The sequence below is a fragment of the Dermacentor silvarum genome, chromosome 1, assembly GCF_013339745.2.
Source record: "Dermacentor silvarum isolate Dsil-2018 chromosome 1, BIME_Dsil_1.4, whole genome shotgun sequence".
NCBI lineage: Eukaryota > Metazoa > Arthropoda > Arachnida > Ixodida > Ixodidae > Dermacentor > Dermacentor silvarum.
The window spans coordinates 79,191,981-79,206,554 of record NC_051154.1 but is presented as its reverse complement, the minus strand read 5'-3'; the positions used below and the strand labels follow the sequence as shown (position 1 = coordinate 79,206,554).

Here is a 14,574-nt window from a genome sequence, read left to right as displayed (position 1 = left end):
TTCGTTGTGATTGGATCCATGTTACCAATATAATTAATTGTCAAGGTTACCATGGCACAATTGCAGAAAACAGGAAAAGGTCGCAGGGTAAGGAAAAAAAAAAAAGCCGCGGTATTGGGTTTGTAAAAACCAAAATGTTATGAAGCAACTATCCCATGTCTGTTACATTTTACGAAAAACAACCTTAAACGGTTATTAAAAACCACGTAAGACCTATCATTAATTGCTGTTAACAGCGTTAACATTTTCAAGTGAAACGTCTTTAAAATCGGTCAGAGGGGCTCGCTTGTTAAAATCGCATGTAACGAGAACATGTTACAGCATTATCGCTTATACCTTTACAACCATACTATATGCCACGCGCCTTACTTTGGTATCGTTGTGTAGAGGAAAGAATCCATTACTCGATCATACATATTTCGTGTGCACAGATGGCACCGTTTCCACGCCACGCGTGACGCAATTGGAGCTAAATTTAGCATCTCGCTAGCGTTCAGAGAGGCATATATAGCTCGGCAGTAAGTTTGTCGATCCGAGCGTAAATGGTTGCGTTTGAGAGATCCCACTAAGCCATATAGTAGGCATAATCCATCAAACGCAAACCAGTGCTTATCAGGAGTTATAAGGCATAAAGTGTGCAATATTTTGCAGAAATTTCACGCTTGCTCGGTTATGGCGCCCGCGCGCAGGGTCCAGAAATGGCATGAAGAGACTCGGGTGGTAGCAAGACAGAGGGATGCCAGTTCGCGCCCACCACCTTTTTTAAACTCCAGGCGCATTTCTGGCGGCGGCGTCGCCGTGAGGTTCCTTATAAAGTCCACGGGCGATAAAATCGTCGCTGCGCGCCGTATGCTCTATGTGCGAGTGAAAGCGCGCGAGGATGAGCCGGCGCCGCGTCTCAATCTTGCGCACGCAAGAGCGGGAAGCGGGAAGGAAGTGTGCCATCTTCCAGTGGCGCACTACGCACTGGAACGAGCGTTGAATTAAATTTTAAAATTGCCGCTGCAAGCAAACGCCTGAGCATTTGTGCTTGAAACTTTTCACGCGTATACAAGAAAGAGACACTCTGCGCTTTAAAACACACACACACACACACACACACACACACACACACACACACACACACACACACACACACACACACACACACACACACACACACACACACACACACACACACACACACACACACACACACACACACACACACACACACACACACACACACACAGAGAAAAAAAACAGTCGAAAGTATATTTCAATGTTCATAAGAGTTCATTCGAGAGCGTTATCAGCGGTCGCGTGTTTAACGCCGACGGCGCCGGCGCAACAGCTTCAAAGCTGGGCGCGGCGGGCGCGGACGGGGTAACAAAAAAGGGGGTGCACGAGGGTTGGCGAAAAGGTTCCACAGGAACGAGAAACGCCTGTGCCTGTTTGGCTCTAACGCTGCTCTGTTGGAATTTGGGTTCTGATTTTGCAAGGTCTCGTGTAAGTCTGCCGGGAATTCTTTTGAAAGCACATATGCAATGTCTTTTGCGGATTATCGGGTTAAGAGCGGCTGGGTTGGTGGCGCAGAGCTCAACCAGACACAGAACTATTATTGCAGTAGCCAGGTGTATTATATTTCGCTGATGATGTAAATTTTCTGCGTCCTCGTAATCGCGAACACGTTACCTTTAAAAAATTTTTTTTTCGATAAGAACACTGATGGAGCACGAAAACGTGTCTATAAGACATTGCGGTTAGAAGAAGCGTCCCTAGACGTCGCTACCAGCATCCGACAACCCGGTACATAGCCTCCTACCATTACATACATAATAGGACGCAGTCTCCATTATGGGCCCTTCGCGCTCTTTTGTGCTTGTTTGGCGTTCTTTTGTACGCATGCACGGCGGTTTGCCTCCCTCAATGCTTGGGCACCCTAAAACTCTCTATTCCACAGAAGTTCTTGGCCAGCGTGAGCACTGAGGTGCTGACAAGTTCTGCATTTCTGCAGGAGGGCGAGCAAAAGAAGTTCGTGCGAATTCAGCAAGCCGCCCGAGCTTAGGGTGCCTCGATGTACAGCGCGCGCATCAAGACACCCTACCCAAGCCGACCCCACCCAAGAGTTCGCTAATTCCCGTCGCCAAGTGTTGTACTGGAGTGTTCTGAAATTCTGCAATGTTCAAGAATATTTTAATTGACTGCATAAATAAAAAGAAATCATCCTACAGTCGCTAGATTCTAACTTTCCTTTTAAATACAGCAACCCCCATCAAAATCGATGCAGTGGTTGCCGAGAAAACCGATTTCTCCGTTCCGATGTATTTAGATGGGAGCTCCCGAGCTAAAGCTTCCTCGACGCAGGATGGCGACGCCATTTTGTGTTAGCCGCCTGCACATATGACATGCAGGAAGTCGCTATGCATGTGTTTGGTAGCGTCGGGCAAAACACGTGGTGCAAGAATGTAGGATAAGCTACGAAGGAAGATTTTTTCGTATAGAAACTGCCAATATTTATTTCCAGAGGAAGCGTATTGCGCGATAACTCCCGGTTACGTAATAACTTTTCCGTGACGTAGTTTAAATAAACATGGCGGTCGACAATCGTTGATAGCCAATTCTTAAATGTTCATGGCCTATTGAAACAAGTCTTGGAACGTTTAAGTAGTCAAATTAACGAAGAATACGATACGTTGATATGCTTCAGACTTTGTGCTGCAAAACAAAATGAAATAATCACTGAGGGATGCGTAAAGCACCTATACTGAGCCATTTCACTGCCGCAAAGAAACAATCTCCATTTTAGTGGCAAATGAAAACAAGAATATTCAAGAAGTGTTGACTTTCACAAAGCTTCACGAGGGAAACATCGTACTGTATAGTTGGACCACGGCCGCTCGATGAAAAGTGTGTTTTTCATCGAGCGGCCGTGGTTGGACTATAGCAAACAGGAAACACAGAGCATATGTTCCTTTGGCATGTATTTACGGACTGCTCGTTTGTGTAACTTTTGTAATTGAGTTTATGTTCATAAACTGGTAAAGGCTTTAAAGACAGATTCTGAAAAACTGCTCGCCGCAGCTTGACAACACGTAAACGCCTCCCGAGTAAAAATGGAAAAAATTCACCGACGATTACGACACTCCCTAATGCGAAATTTGAGCGCAGCTCTATACGTGTTTTCATTTCGCGATATATTGAGGCATCGCACCGATCACGTACCGCACCGACTGGCAGAGCCGCGACACGCGGCGCTATATATATATAAACCGGCCACACAGTTGCCGCTTCCCGGCAACTGCAGCATATGCAACCGTAATCTTTACCGGGAAACGCTTGCGGCGAACGCTATGCGCGAAGGCGAGCTTTCTGGTTCTTTTTTTTCTTTCCTCTGCACGACCGGCGGCGCCGCTGCCGCTGATGCGCAAACATGAGCGCCATCTGGTGGTGCTTCAAGGTGCCTGCCTCCGCTTTCCTCCTCGCGCTGTCTTCGTTATCGCCGTCTTTCATCCCCGCGGTGCTCCGCGTTCACTCTTTCATCCTTCGCTGTGCTCATTCGCTTGGTTATGCCGAGGGACGCAGAGGCACCCCGACGCTCAACGCAGCAACGGGCGCCTAACAGCTGCGCTCTAAAACGCCCTTCGTCACCTTTGACTAAGCGCTGCCAGCTGTCATTGTTGTAAAGCTTCTACAGAAAATTTACCCGCATTCGAAATCTTCTCAACTGCACTTATTGATCTCTTGTGGCATTATGTAATGGCAGGTACACATTAGCGGCCCTGCCGCGTTTCACACCCTTACACCGCCTTGCCCAAATGGCCCAGATGAATCCGATCGAGGCAATAGCCGAGGCTGCGAAGCATTCACAACAGTTCCGACTAAGAGCCACGATATCCGGTCGCAGCATCCTTTCGCTGCTTCATCTGCCAGTCCCCTCAGCGCCTCTGCCCTCCTTCCCTGCTCCGTGGGACTGTCCCCTGACCGGGGACTTTGCACCGATTCCCCAAAACGTGAATGCCGATCACGCAGAGAGGCAGTTGTCTTACGCAAGGCGGCATGAGGCAAAAGTTCGCGACGCTCCTCCCCATCACCACGCTGTCTACACCGACGCCGCCCTCAGTGACGAAGCTTCAGCCATAGCCTATATATACTATTGCCCACGCACCGCCACGGCCTACTCCTCCTGTCGTCCTGCCTGCAACGACCCATTAACGGCGGAACTGGCTGCGATATCCGCTGTATGCGACGCCGTCCTCAAGCCTCCTTTCGCAGCCTTCACTCATCACACTGTTTACACAGACTCGCAGGCCTCTATAAAGGCCTGCGCCCGGCTGGACTCGCGCAATGGTGCTGTTCACTCAATACACCGGGCGATCCGAATCGCCGACGAGGCTGGCTACACTGTCCGCCTCACATGGGTACCAGGTCACGCTGGGGTCGCTGGCAACCGAATGGCCGACTCTCTGGCAAGGGAGCTTCTTTCCTGCCCCTCAGAGACGCGTACACAAGTGCCTGACGACCCATACCCCATCGACCCGGACACGGTCCTGGCGGAGGCGAAGGTTGCTCGAAGGGCCGCGCTCCGGAACATCCTCCCGGAAAATCCTACGCCCCTGCCGGGGAAGTTTACCCGTGCTGAAGCCACACGCCTGCGACGCATCGTCACGGAGACAGCAGTGACACCAGCCCGCCGCGCCATGATGCGCCTCCAGACCTGGCAATCAGCCACTTGCCGCTCCTGTCCAGGGAACCAGCTGCTGGATCAGAATCACATACTCTGGGGCTGCTCGGAGCACCGCCGAGCACTGGAGCGATAGCCACCCTACCTCCTACTCTGAGGCCTCAGGATTTGGACGCCTGGCGCCTTCCCACTGGTCCCCCCGAGAGACGGCGCCTCATATTCCAGTCGTTACTTCAATCTTTACAAGAGTCAAAAATGATGAATAATATTTGAACCTCCTCCTTTATCCCTCCCCCCGCCCTGATGGATTCATTTCCTGGGGGCGGAAACTTTTTATGATTATTTTAATAAACGTTCTAACAACAACAACAACACATTAGCGGCAAAGCGCGCGCGCCGCCGGCGGCAAGACGCGCGCCGCGAAAGCAGCCGCGAAACAGGTTTTTCTTGCCGCGGGAGGGATCGCTCCTGGACCGATTTTTTGTGGTTCGTACTCGTACTCTCATTTCGCACTATCGTCTGCACGCGTCAGCTCCTGGACTATAGTGTAGTATCTCTACCTAAAGTCCCTATAGAAGAAAAGTACCGCCATCTACTCTTTCCTCCGCCGTCTCCTCTCCTAAAGCGCTTTTTTTTTTCTTTACTCTTTGCTTGCGAAAGCAAGACGACGGTGGCGCACCTAGAAAGTCCACGTTGAAGCTTTCAGGCCGGGCCACGGCCGCCTGGATCGACGCGCGCGGCAAGGCGGCCGTGGCCGGGCGCGCGCAGCCGCCGGCGACTGCGGCTGCGCAGAGGACTTTCAACATGGCTCTGAGGCGGAAAAAAATCTATATAAAGAAGTGAAAGCGCGCGCTATCATCGTCCAATCGGAGATACAAGAGAGAGAGAAGCGGCGTTGATCAAAGGATATGGCGGTACTGTTCTTATATAGGGACTTTATCTCTACCCAGACGCGTGTTTCTATTTGCGCCCAAGCTAGGCCCAAGCTCAGCGCTCGACCGCTGGCGCCGCCATGCGCCGCTCGCGCGTACCATGTTTCGAGCCGCCGCCGTTGGAACGGAGAACACGCTGGACTGGTGGTGACTAGGTAAACCGTGGCTGCTGTTAAGGGATGGATGGTATTCATAAATAAACGCATCACTGTTTTGATGATACAAATATAATCTCACTATCAGGGAGGGAGCAGTCTACCTGACTGGAGCAGCATTTTTCTTTATTTGGGGTGTTGATACGCTGCGCTCCGCAACACCCCAACGACCGCCGCTTCGCGTCGGCGCGCGGCACCGCGGCACCGGGGCTCAACCGACCGCGCCGCCAAACACAGAAGAAAAAAAAAAAAAGAAAATACCAAGAAAAAAAAAAGCTTTTAGCTAAGACGGGATTCGAACCTGCATACCCCGGTCTCAAAGCGAGCGTCGTAACTACTCGGCCAAACAGCCACTCTTTTTCTTCTTACATGTTATTTATTGCATCATGTATATGCGAGAGAAACTATATGCGAAAAACGTGCAAGCACCAGCCAACACATCTCATATTCATGGCCTAGAAAGGACCTAAAATCTCGTTAAGCACACCCTGCACGCACAAAACTACAAGTAGCTTTGATCTTAAACAGGTGACAAGTAACTTTGATCCTAAAAAGGTGGCAACGACAAGCAACGTAACAAGAGATGGTACCAGTCCGGTTGAAACTCTGTCAAGTCATACATGTCCTTCAAGTGACCAATCATTTGAGCGTAGTGAAATTTCGACGAAACAACAGGTTCAGCGTTTCTGTCTAACATGCGCGTCTTCCATAAGCTGTGTAGTCCAATTAAGAAAAAAATATCAAAAGGCACGTCTTCTCCGTGGGGTGCAACCAAGTATCGGATGGTATGGTGATTCAAAATGAAGTCTTTCTTGAGAGTTCTTTGGAGCACATCCCAAAACAATATCGCGTCTTTACAACTTATGAAGCAATGCTCTATAGTCTCAGGTACATCACAAAGGCGACAATTCACAGTGGATACAAAAATTCCTTTTTTGTGCAACCAAGTTTTTACAGGTAATGTTTCACTGAGTAATTTAAAGAAAAACGTTTTTGTACATGGGGATAAAGGCATCTTGCGGACGTCATTCCCTGGCAAACTGGAGAATGTAGAACGGTAAAGGGGAGGTGGGAAAATCATTGATATCAAATCTTTGTACAGTTGTTTTCTAGACACTGTGTAGAGATACTCAGTAGAAAATCGAACCAAGAGGAACTGCACAGCGAAATATACTTCATACATAAAATACCACAAGCAAGGTCTTTCAGAGTATTTGGATGAAACTACCAGATTGGGTAATGCATCGACTAAGTTCACTTGTATGAATGATCGTAGTATTGGGTGTGAAGTATCTCGAAAAAAGAAGAAACGCCAAACAATCTGTCGCACATATAGATAAACTAGTCCAAGTCCACCAGCACATACGGGTCTAAAGATATTATCTCGTCTCATAGGTTCAAAGGTAGAGGACCACACAAAAGTAGCAAATATTCTATGAAATCGTTGTCCGGGCACAATGAACTATCTGCAGTACATAAAATATTTTTGTAGCCAGGAACAAGTTACAAGCCAAACAGCCAAACAACCACATTTCCGGAGTATGCATATACGGAATCATATATGGTTCATGCGAACCATATGATTGCGGTCGAGCGCCCTCGGCAAACGAAACCACCTAGAAACATGGTACGCGCGAGCGGGGCCAGCGGTTGAGCGCTGGGCTCGGGCGCAAATAGAAACACGCTACCCGGACGGAAAGTTCGAGAAGGGGAGAGGAGTCTAGTCTGTCACATGATTGTCGCAGCGGCGCGCCGCCGGTTGGTGTGGCCGCCCTGCCGCAGCTGCGTTTTGCCGCTAGTGTGTACGTGCCATGTTAGCGTGGCCGTACGCATGGGTACGGCCACGCTAGCGGCGAAAACACGCGGCAAAAATGCGCGTCAAGAACGCGCGGCAAAAGCGGCAGGAATCGAGGGTTTTGCGGCGTGCCGCGCGAAATGGGGTGTAGAGACCCATTTTTGCGGCAAATGCCGCGTGCCGCGAGATGAAGAACCAATCAAGAGCGACGACGGTGACGTCACGGAGCCATGGCAACCGGACCGCAGCCGCTCCGCGCCGGCTTTCCAATCGACGATCGTCGTCAATCGCGGTTCCATGGAGGGATTTGTGGACGCTGTCGGATCGTACCCTTTCTGCTCACGGTGATTCAGTGTTCCGAGAGCGCGCGAGATCTTATCGTGCTGCCGCGCGGCGAGACGCGCTTGCCACGGTGGCCTCGCGGCAAGGCGCTGACGCGCGGCAACTTGCCGCTCGCGGCATGACGCGCGCGTTTTTTGCCGCTAGCGTGGCCAGCCCCAACCAGACGTACGCGTTGGAAAGCGACCGCACGCGCCGCATCGCGCCTGGGCGCGTACGGCGTCAGGCGCTGAGAACTGCGTCGCGTGTGGACGCGTTGCGGCGTGGACACCTACCACTGCTAGAATTTTTACGCCCGCGCCGGAAGCTGCCACCGCGTCGCCCACGCGACGCTCCTCACGTGACCACAGAACACCTATGACGTGACCACGGCGAACCAGCGTGACTTCCGGAACGACTCTTCGCGCGGCGTGCAGGCAAGCCCAGGCAAGCTGCGCGCTTTGTGTTCGTCGTTCCGCGCGTTTGGTAGGTGAGCATGGCAGCCGCGACGAAACGCGCAGGGACGCGCGGCAACTCGTGCATCGTTTGGGCGCGCGCCCTCTTCCTCTATCGGACGCGACGTGACGTCGAGTGAGCGCGGCGCGTGCGGACGCTTTCCAATGCGTACGTCTGGTTGGGGCTTTAGTACACAGTGCAACTTTATCTCCGCGAGGTATTCAGCTACTATGCGACGGTGTGTTGGCCCCAACCGATTTTCGCCGCTACTGTCGACAAGTGTCGCTGGGTGTTCAGCTCTGCCGTAATGGGCCAAGTGTGCAACAGAAGGTCCCTCGGCTGTTGTATGCGGACGACGTAATGCTACTAGAGGACAATGCAAGATATTTACAGACTTACGAATATGTGTGGCAATGCAACGAAATCGAGATATGATCTTTAATGAAGAGACGAACAATTACATGGTATCAATTCAACAGCAAGTCATAACCATAGTCAAGCAACAGAAATACCTAGGTAGATACATGACCGAAGGAAAGACCTCAAGCATCCGCCAAGATAATCCAAGAATGAAGAGGAAGCGGAATGCAGCAGTAATGGAACAGAGCACTTTAAAGCTACAATAAATATGAGATGGGGCGAGAAATCTGGTAAGGAGTAATGGTGTCAGCGCTAACGTTCGTTAAATGCCATTCTGTTCTTAAAGTAAAACATCTTGCCGGGTTGGAAGTTAACCAAAGGTCGATAGGCATGTTGGCCTTGGGGGCTGTTATGTCTGCAGTGCTTCCCTTGTGTTCACGCTTGTATCTTCAGATAAGATTGCCACGCTCACCGACATTCGCTTTTCTTTTTATGTTGACGACAATGTAATTGGTCAGAAAATGCACAAAAAGCGCGTTTTCACAAGAATAAAGGGGATTGTCTTCCGAGCCTCGGTGCTGGTCGTCCGTTCCTCGACTGCCGGCGGTCGTTCTACAGCCGAATACGTAACAGAAGGCCCACCGTAAAACCACAAATGAGGAGGTGCAGGGAGGCATGGTTTCGGGCTCCTTTGAAGTCGGAGAAGTGCAGAGCAAAATTAGTTGGAACATGGATGAAAATAAATGGGCGGTTAAAGTGCACAAATCTGTACCTCAAAAGCATGGACACAGAATTGAGGAAGAGGTCAAGAAAGTTGGCAGCCAGGTACAGGGTAATTGAAAGTGCAAGTAGGCAACCAGTAGTCATCAAAAAGAAAGTGAGGGAAACAGAGACAGTAAATCAAAACAGACAGAAAGCAATTAAAAAGGAACACGTGTACGATAACACAACGGGCAATGCCTTTTTATTTGACGCCCGAGATGGTTGCGTAAGAACAAGAACGTACCGGAGCAAATATTCGCAACAGGATTAGGCATATGTGTGCTGCAGCAAAAATGCGGAGATAACTCAGTACATCCTAATAGAATGCGGAGGTATTCACCCAGCGAGACCCGTAGAAAATATCCACCTTCCAGAAGCGCTGCGATTTAACGCTGAAGGAAACATTAACCGGTCAGCAGTCGAGATAAGCAAGATACGTTTAGAGTATTGGCGGAAGAAAAGCAGGGAAGAAATTGATAGGACCGGATCCGTTACAGGCAGAGGTTTTAAGAAAGAGATGAAAGATTAAGGAGACAGATAAAATGCTAGACTGATAAATATATATGGATTACTTGATTAGCTCAAGCAGGCTAGTTGACTATTTGTCGCCGCCCCGTTTCGAATATGATAAATCATCATCATCACCATCATCATCACGAAAGGTGCAGCGTGCGTTTAGCTTCTCCCGTTTGTCCTTATCCGTCACCCACTATAATCATCTTTCTTTACCTTTTCCTCTTCTTTTTCACAGCACAAAGTTAGTTGGCTAGAGGAGTGTACCTTAAGCCGAACTCTCCGCCCTGATTCTACATAAATTTGTCTCTTGAATCGTGCGCCCATGTACGTACAATTCATTTTTTAAACGAAAAACTGCTGTAGCTCTCCCCCCCCCCCCCTCTTTTTTTTACACTACACACACACACACACTCTCTCTCTCTCTCTCTCTCTCTGTGCGCACAAGTGACAACGCGTCGTGGCAGCATGTTACAACGCCACCAACGCTCTCTCAACGCACGATTGCTGACAATCACAGTGTAGTGGATCGTCATTTAATGGCGCCCTTGCTTAAGAAATGTATAAATCAACAAATGCAGTGCACTGCAGCAACTACTTAAAATCGATTTTGATGCTGCCAAACAGAAGGTTCAGTTGGGGAAGAAAAGGTTCCAGGAAAGAGGCGGAACCTGGTTGTTCTTTCTATTCATTTTCTGTGATTTATTCAAGTAGGAATTTATTATTATTTGCTTGATTCCTTGCTACCCTTTTTTTTAATTTTTAATGCGAACGGGCTTGCTGGCAGCTGAGGCAGCGTTGCTTACATGGCTTTGAGTGTGAGCTAACGCAATCCTGTACCTTTTCCTGGTTCGCACATCTTGTGCGGTTACCTGCCACCAACAATTGCAGCAGGCGAGTTCCAAGACGAGGCCCTTTATGTTACAGAGTTAAAGGTCCTTCTGCCGGTGCAAATTTCACTCTTCTCGTTTCATATACAGTCGAGATACCGCAGACCAAACGACAACGACGTCTTCTGAGGTTTGAAAACGGTGTTAACAAGACTGCTCCAGTTTTCATTGAACTCCTTGTTCAGCATTCACTTGCGTGTGTGACTCTCAGCCTGATGTTTTTGTAGCCGCGCTCCACCTTGCGTACTTGGCCTTTGCATCGACCTGTGCGACTCCGCAAGCGCGGACACAATGGAGCCCTTGGCAGCTGCCGGCAGCGCCCCAACGTGCGACAAGCAGCTGCGCCGGCGACATCGCAGCTCCATCTCCACCCGCAGCATGCCGTCTACAAGGAGCAAAGGACGGATAGCGGGTGGCGATAAATTCAACGCATGTCTCCATTCTCTTTCAGCACGGCTAACTTCTTTTGCAAGAGGCGCGACCGCTCCCGCCCTTGTTGACGCTTCATTCGGTTAGAGAGACTGCGCATGTGCATGCAATGGCGCATAGGTCAAAATAACCCAGCTACAGAAATTTCGCTCGTCAATTACCATTTCGCTGAGAACTCAGTATTGAAGGACAAAATATCAGAATATCGTCTTAGGCTCAGCCGTTTGGTTTTGCTGACGTCAGTGCAACTAGCTGTCATATATGTTATACTGCACTTGTTCACGTTTCTTTCTTCTTTTTTTTTGCCGCCATTTTTTTTTAATCCTGGGTGCTAACAATTTACCACAGACTCTTAGTAGTCAGAACGAATGAAAAAACTCAGAATTATTCGCCTCTTTTCTTCTGTGCCTCTTCAGTGTCGTGGAATGTGACGTGGTTTATCTACGATTTCCAGATGAAAATATTTAAATGGGACCAGCTGGGACGAACTGGACAAAATATTTTACGGAGTAATTCCGTGTTAGGCAGTTAGAACTTATTGAAGCCAACAGAAACCAAGTGAAAATTCCACAATAGATTGATCATGCTGGTCTGTGTTTTCACCTCGACTGGCTGCATTTTGGTCGCGCAATTTGTGAGTACAATTGTAACAACTAATTTTAGGAATGTAAAACGTTCGCAGAGTAGTATTTGAGACAGCAAAGGCCAAGTTCATGGACGCTGCAATTTAGGTTTTTGTCGAACTCGTTACCATTTTATAAACCACGGAGGCGCGGCAGAAAAAATACATACACACAGAACCGCCTCTTCTGCATCGATTATATGCGGATAGCGTATGTGCTTGGCGCAGTTGTAAATAACCGTAGCTTCGACAGATATAAAGTAAGTTGAAATTTGGGGCTCTGCGTATGTTTATGTCCCGGTTTTCGACCCTGTTGTCACGCATCCGTGCCTTATAAGAAGAGCACGTTTGAAGCTCAGACAATAAAAACATTCTGCACAAAGACTCGTTGTGAATTAACAGTTCCCTTATAACTATTAGTGGTGCTGCAAAGTTCCTTTCCTTTTCAGCGTAAGAAAAAGCTTTTTCGAGAAAGAAAAACAAATGCAAGAAGACTCGTTGATATTCCACCATTTATGCGATCAGAATGACCTCGAAAACGCCATTTGTAGCCGTCTTGGCAAATGCAGTGATATAAAGTATATACAACTATTGCACCGTGCGGTGCAATAGTTGTATATCCCGCCGCACGCATATGTTTTTCGAAGGATGACTATGCTGCATTTGTTAAGTCCCGGAATTACCCTTCAAATGCAGAGTTGCTTTCATGGGTCTTGAGCTTAATAAAGATTTACGCGTCAGGTACGAGCTGATATAATGACTGAACGGATTCAATACACAGGCTCGAGCACAGAGTGTACCAGACCTTTCACGAACTTTCCATATCACGCAAAGACTCATTCTTTCACAAGGCAAATGGTCCGTTCATGCGTTTGACAACTGCATTCGAGCGGACGTTATGACCTTAACTGCTTGGCAAGATCATATTCAGATATCTGATCGCGAGCACAGGAGTTCGAAAATCGCCCTACTGAATTCGGCGTTGTGTGACTGATGCGTTATGCAATGGAATTCGGCTTTCGCATGTTTCTTCCTAAACATGTTAGATATGCACGTGCGAACGTATACGGGAATGTTCGTCCATACGGTAGTGCTCAGATCACTGTTGCAGTTTTTTTCGAAGCTCTGCAGTCACAAGTGCACTAACGGCCGCGTCCTTGCACCGTACGGGCGACTCCGCGCTCGTGCATACAAGCCTGTTCAAGCGCATAAGCTCCAGTAATAGAGCGTATACTAGGAGTATTCTGAAACCATGCGGATGCTTACCAGTGATGCAAGTGACGCGGCTAATTGCGTGGGTCATCGTATACGCGAAGAACGCCCATCAAATGGTGCTGGAACGCTAACTCCGGCGCGATCGGCCAGGCATGCTCGCGAACACGTTCGCAGCGGTCCGCAGTCGTCGCAGTGTGCAGCGCGCAGACGACGGCGCGCGACCGGCTCTGCACTTGAGCGCTCGCACAACGCGACGGCGGACGTGACGCGCGGCAACGTATGCTCGCTTGGCTTTGACCCTCTCACCTGAAATACGTGCGAATAGTAGAAATGTTCGCTTTGAGGAGTCACTGAACCAATTTGAATGATATTTCTCGCATCTAAAAGAAGAAGAAAAATGCTCTAGCGAGTGGTAGTCTCAGAATTTTGATTATATTCTCTCGACTGCAAAAATTACGAAAAGCTGCATAAGTTCGAAAAATTGAAACAGCAGGTTTACAACTTTTTAACTCCACTACAAGAACAGATATCCCTACAAAGTGTCTTTGCTAGAGAATTTAATGCAAACAGAACACAATATATTGAAGATTACGTGCATCTGTTGCCTCGGCTCTGTGGGCTGCACGAGTTAAAAGAACAAAAAAATCTGGTGTGTCTCGAACCTATGTGTAATGTCAGATTTATCCACTTTAAATGGCCTATCATGTACAGGGTGTTTAAATATTATGTTACCACTCAATTGAGATGAATATCTATCTCTCTATCTATTAATCACGCACCTAACATGTACGATATTGAACTTTAACCCTCAGTTAGGACTAGTGTTTATGCATGTGTATGTTTATTATGTGTTAGCTGTGATTGCTTACCTCTTAACGTAACTCACTGTCTTCTAAAGGTGAGGTTCCACAATGGCTGATCGATTAAAATTGGAGGAAAGCAGAGCTGTAGCAAGCTTGATGGAAGTGTATGGTTCAACGATTGTAGTCCGTCGAATGTGACCCACCAATCCGTTTAACAATTCGTCGCATTCACCAGGTGTGTGTAGAAACTGTATCAGTAGCAAACAACTATCGAGAAAATGCAGCTAGGACGCCCAAGATCAGGAAGATGTGAAGTTAACGTTGCTGTTGTGCAGCAAGCCGTACCGTGCAGAGTTCTTCGAAGTCAGCCAGACGGTGCAGTTTTGAAACCGGGATTCCCCATACAACAGTTCGGCGTATCTTGAAAGACGACCTTGGGATGCGACCATACCATATTCAAGTCGTCCAATCTCTAGCGATGGAGCAAAAACGTGTTACAGTTAAAAGTTGTCAGATTTTAGCGTCGAAATGACGAATATTCAGAAAGACATGTGGAATGTATTGGTATTCAGCGATGAGGCTACTTTTCACACAAGTGGATTTGTCAACCGACGTAACACTATTTTTCGGGGAATTGAAAATCATCGAGAAAACCGGGAAC

The 14,574-nt window shown here is 48.5% G+C and overlaps 1 protein-coding gene across 3 annotated transcripts in view; it reads right to left on the bottom strand.

The window, feature by feature from the left end:
- Positions 1-13,356, bottom strand: part of LOC119431332 (uncharacterized) — a 30,418-nt gene extending 17,062 nt beyond the window's left edge. Inside the window, exon 1 of one of the 3 annotated variants that reach the window (XM_037698833.2) lies at positions 13,162-13,356. In XM_037698833.2, coding sequence (XP_037554761.1) covers positions 13,162-13,198 — 37 coding nt within the window. In that variant the 5' untranslated portion in view covers positions 13,199-13,356. The remainder of the gene's footprint in view (positions 1-13,161) is intronic. The other 2 variants (XM_037698820.2, XM_037698827.2) reach the window with 2 other exon arrangements.
- Positions 13,357-14,574: the final 1,218 nt, after the last annotated feature.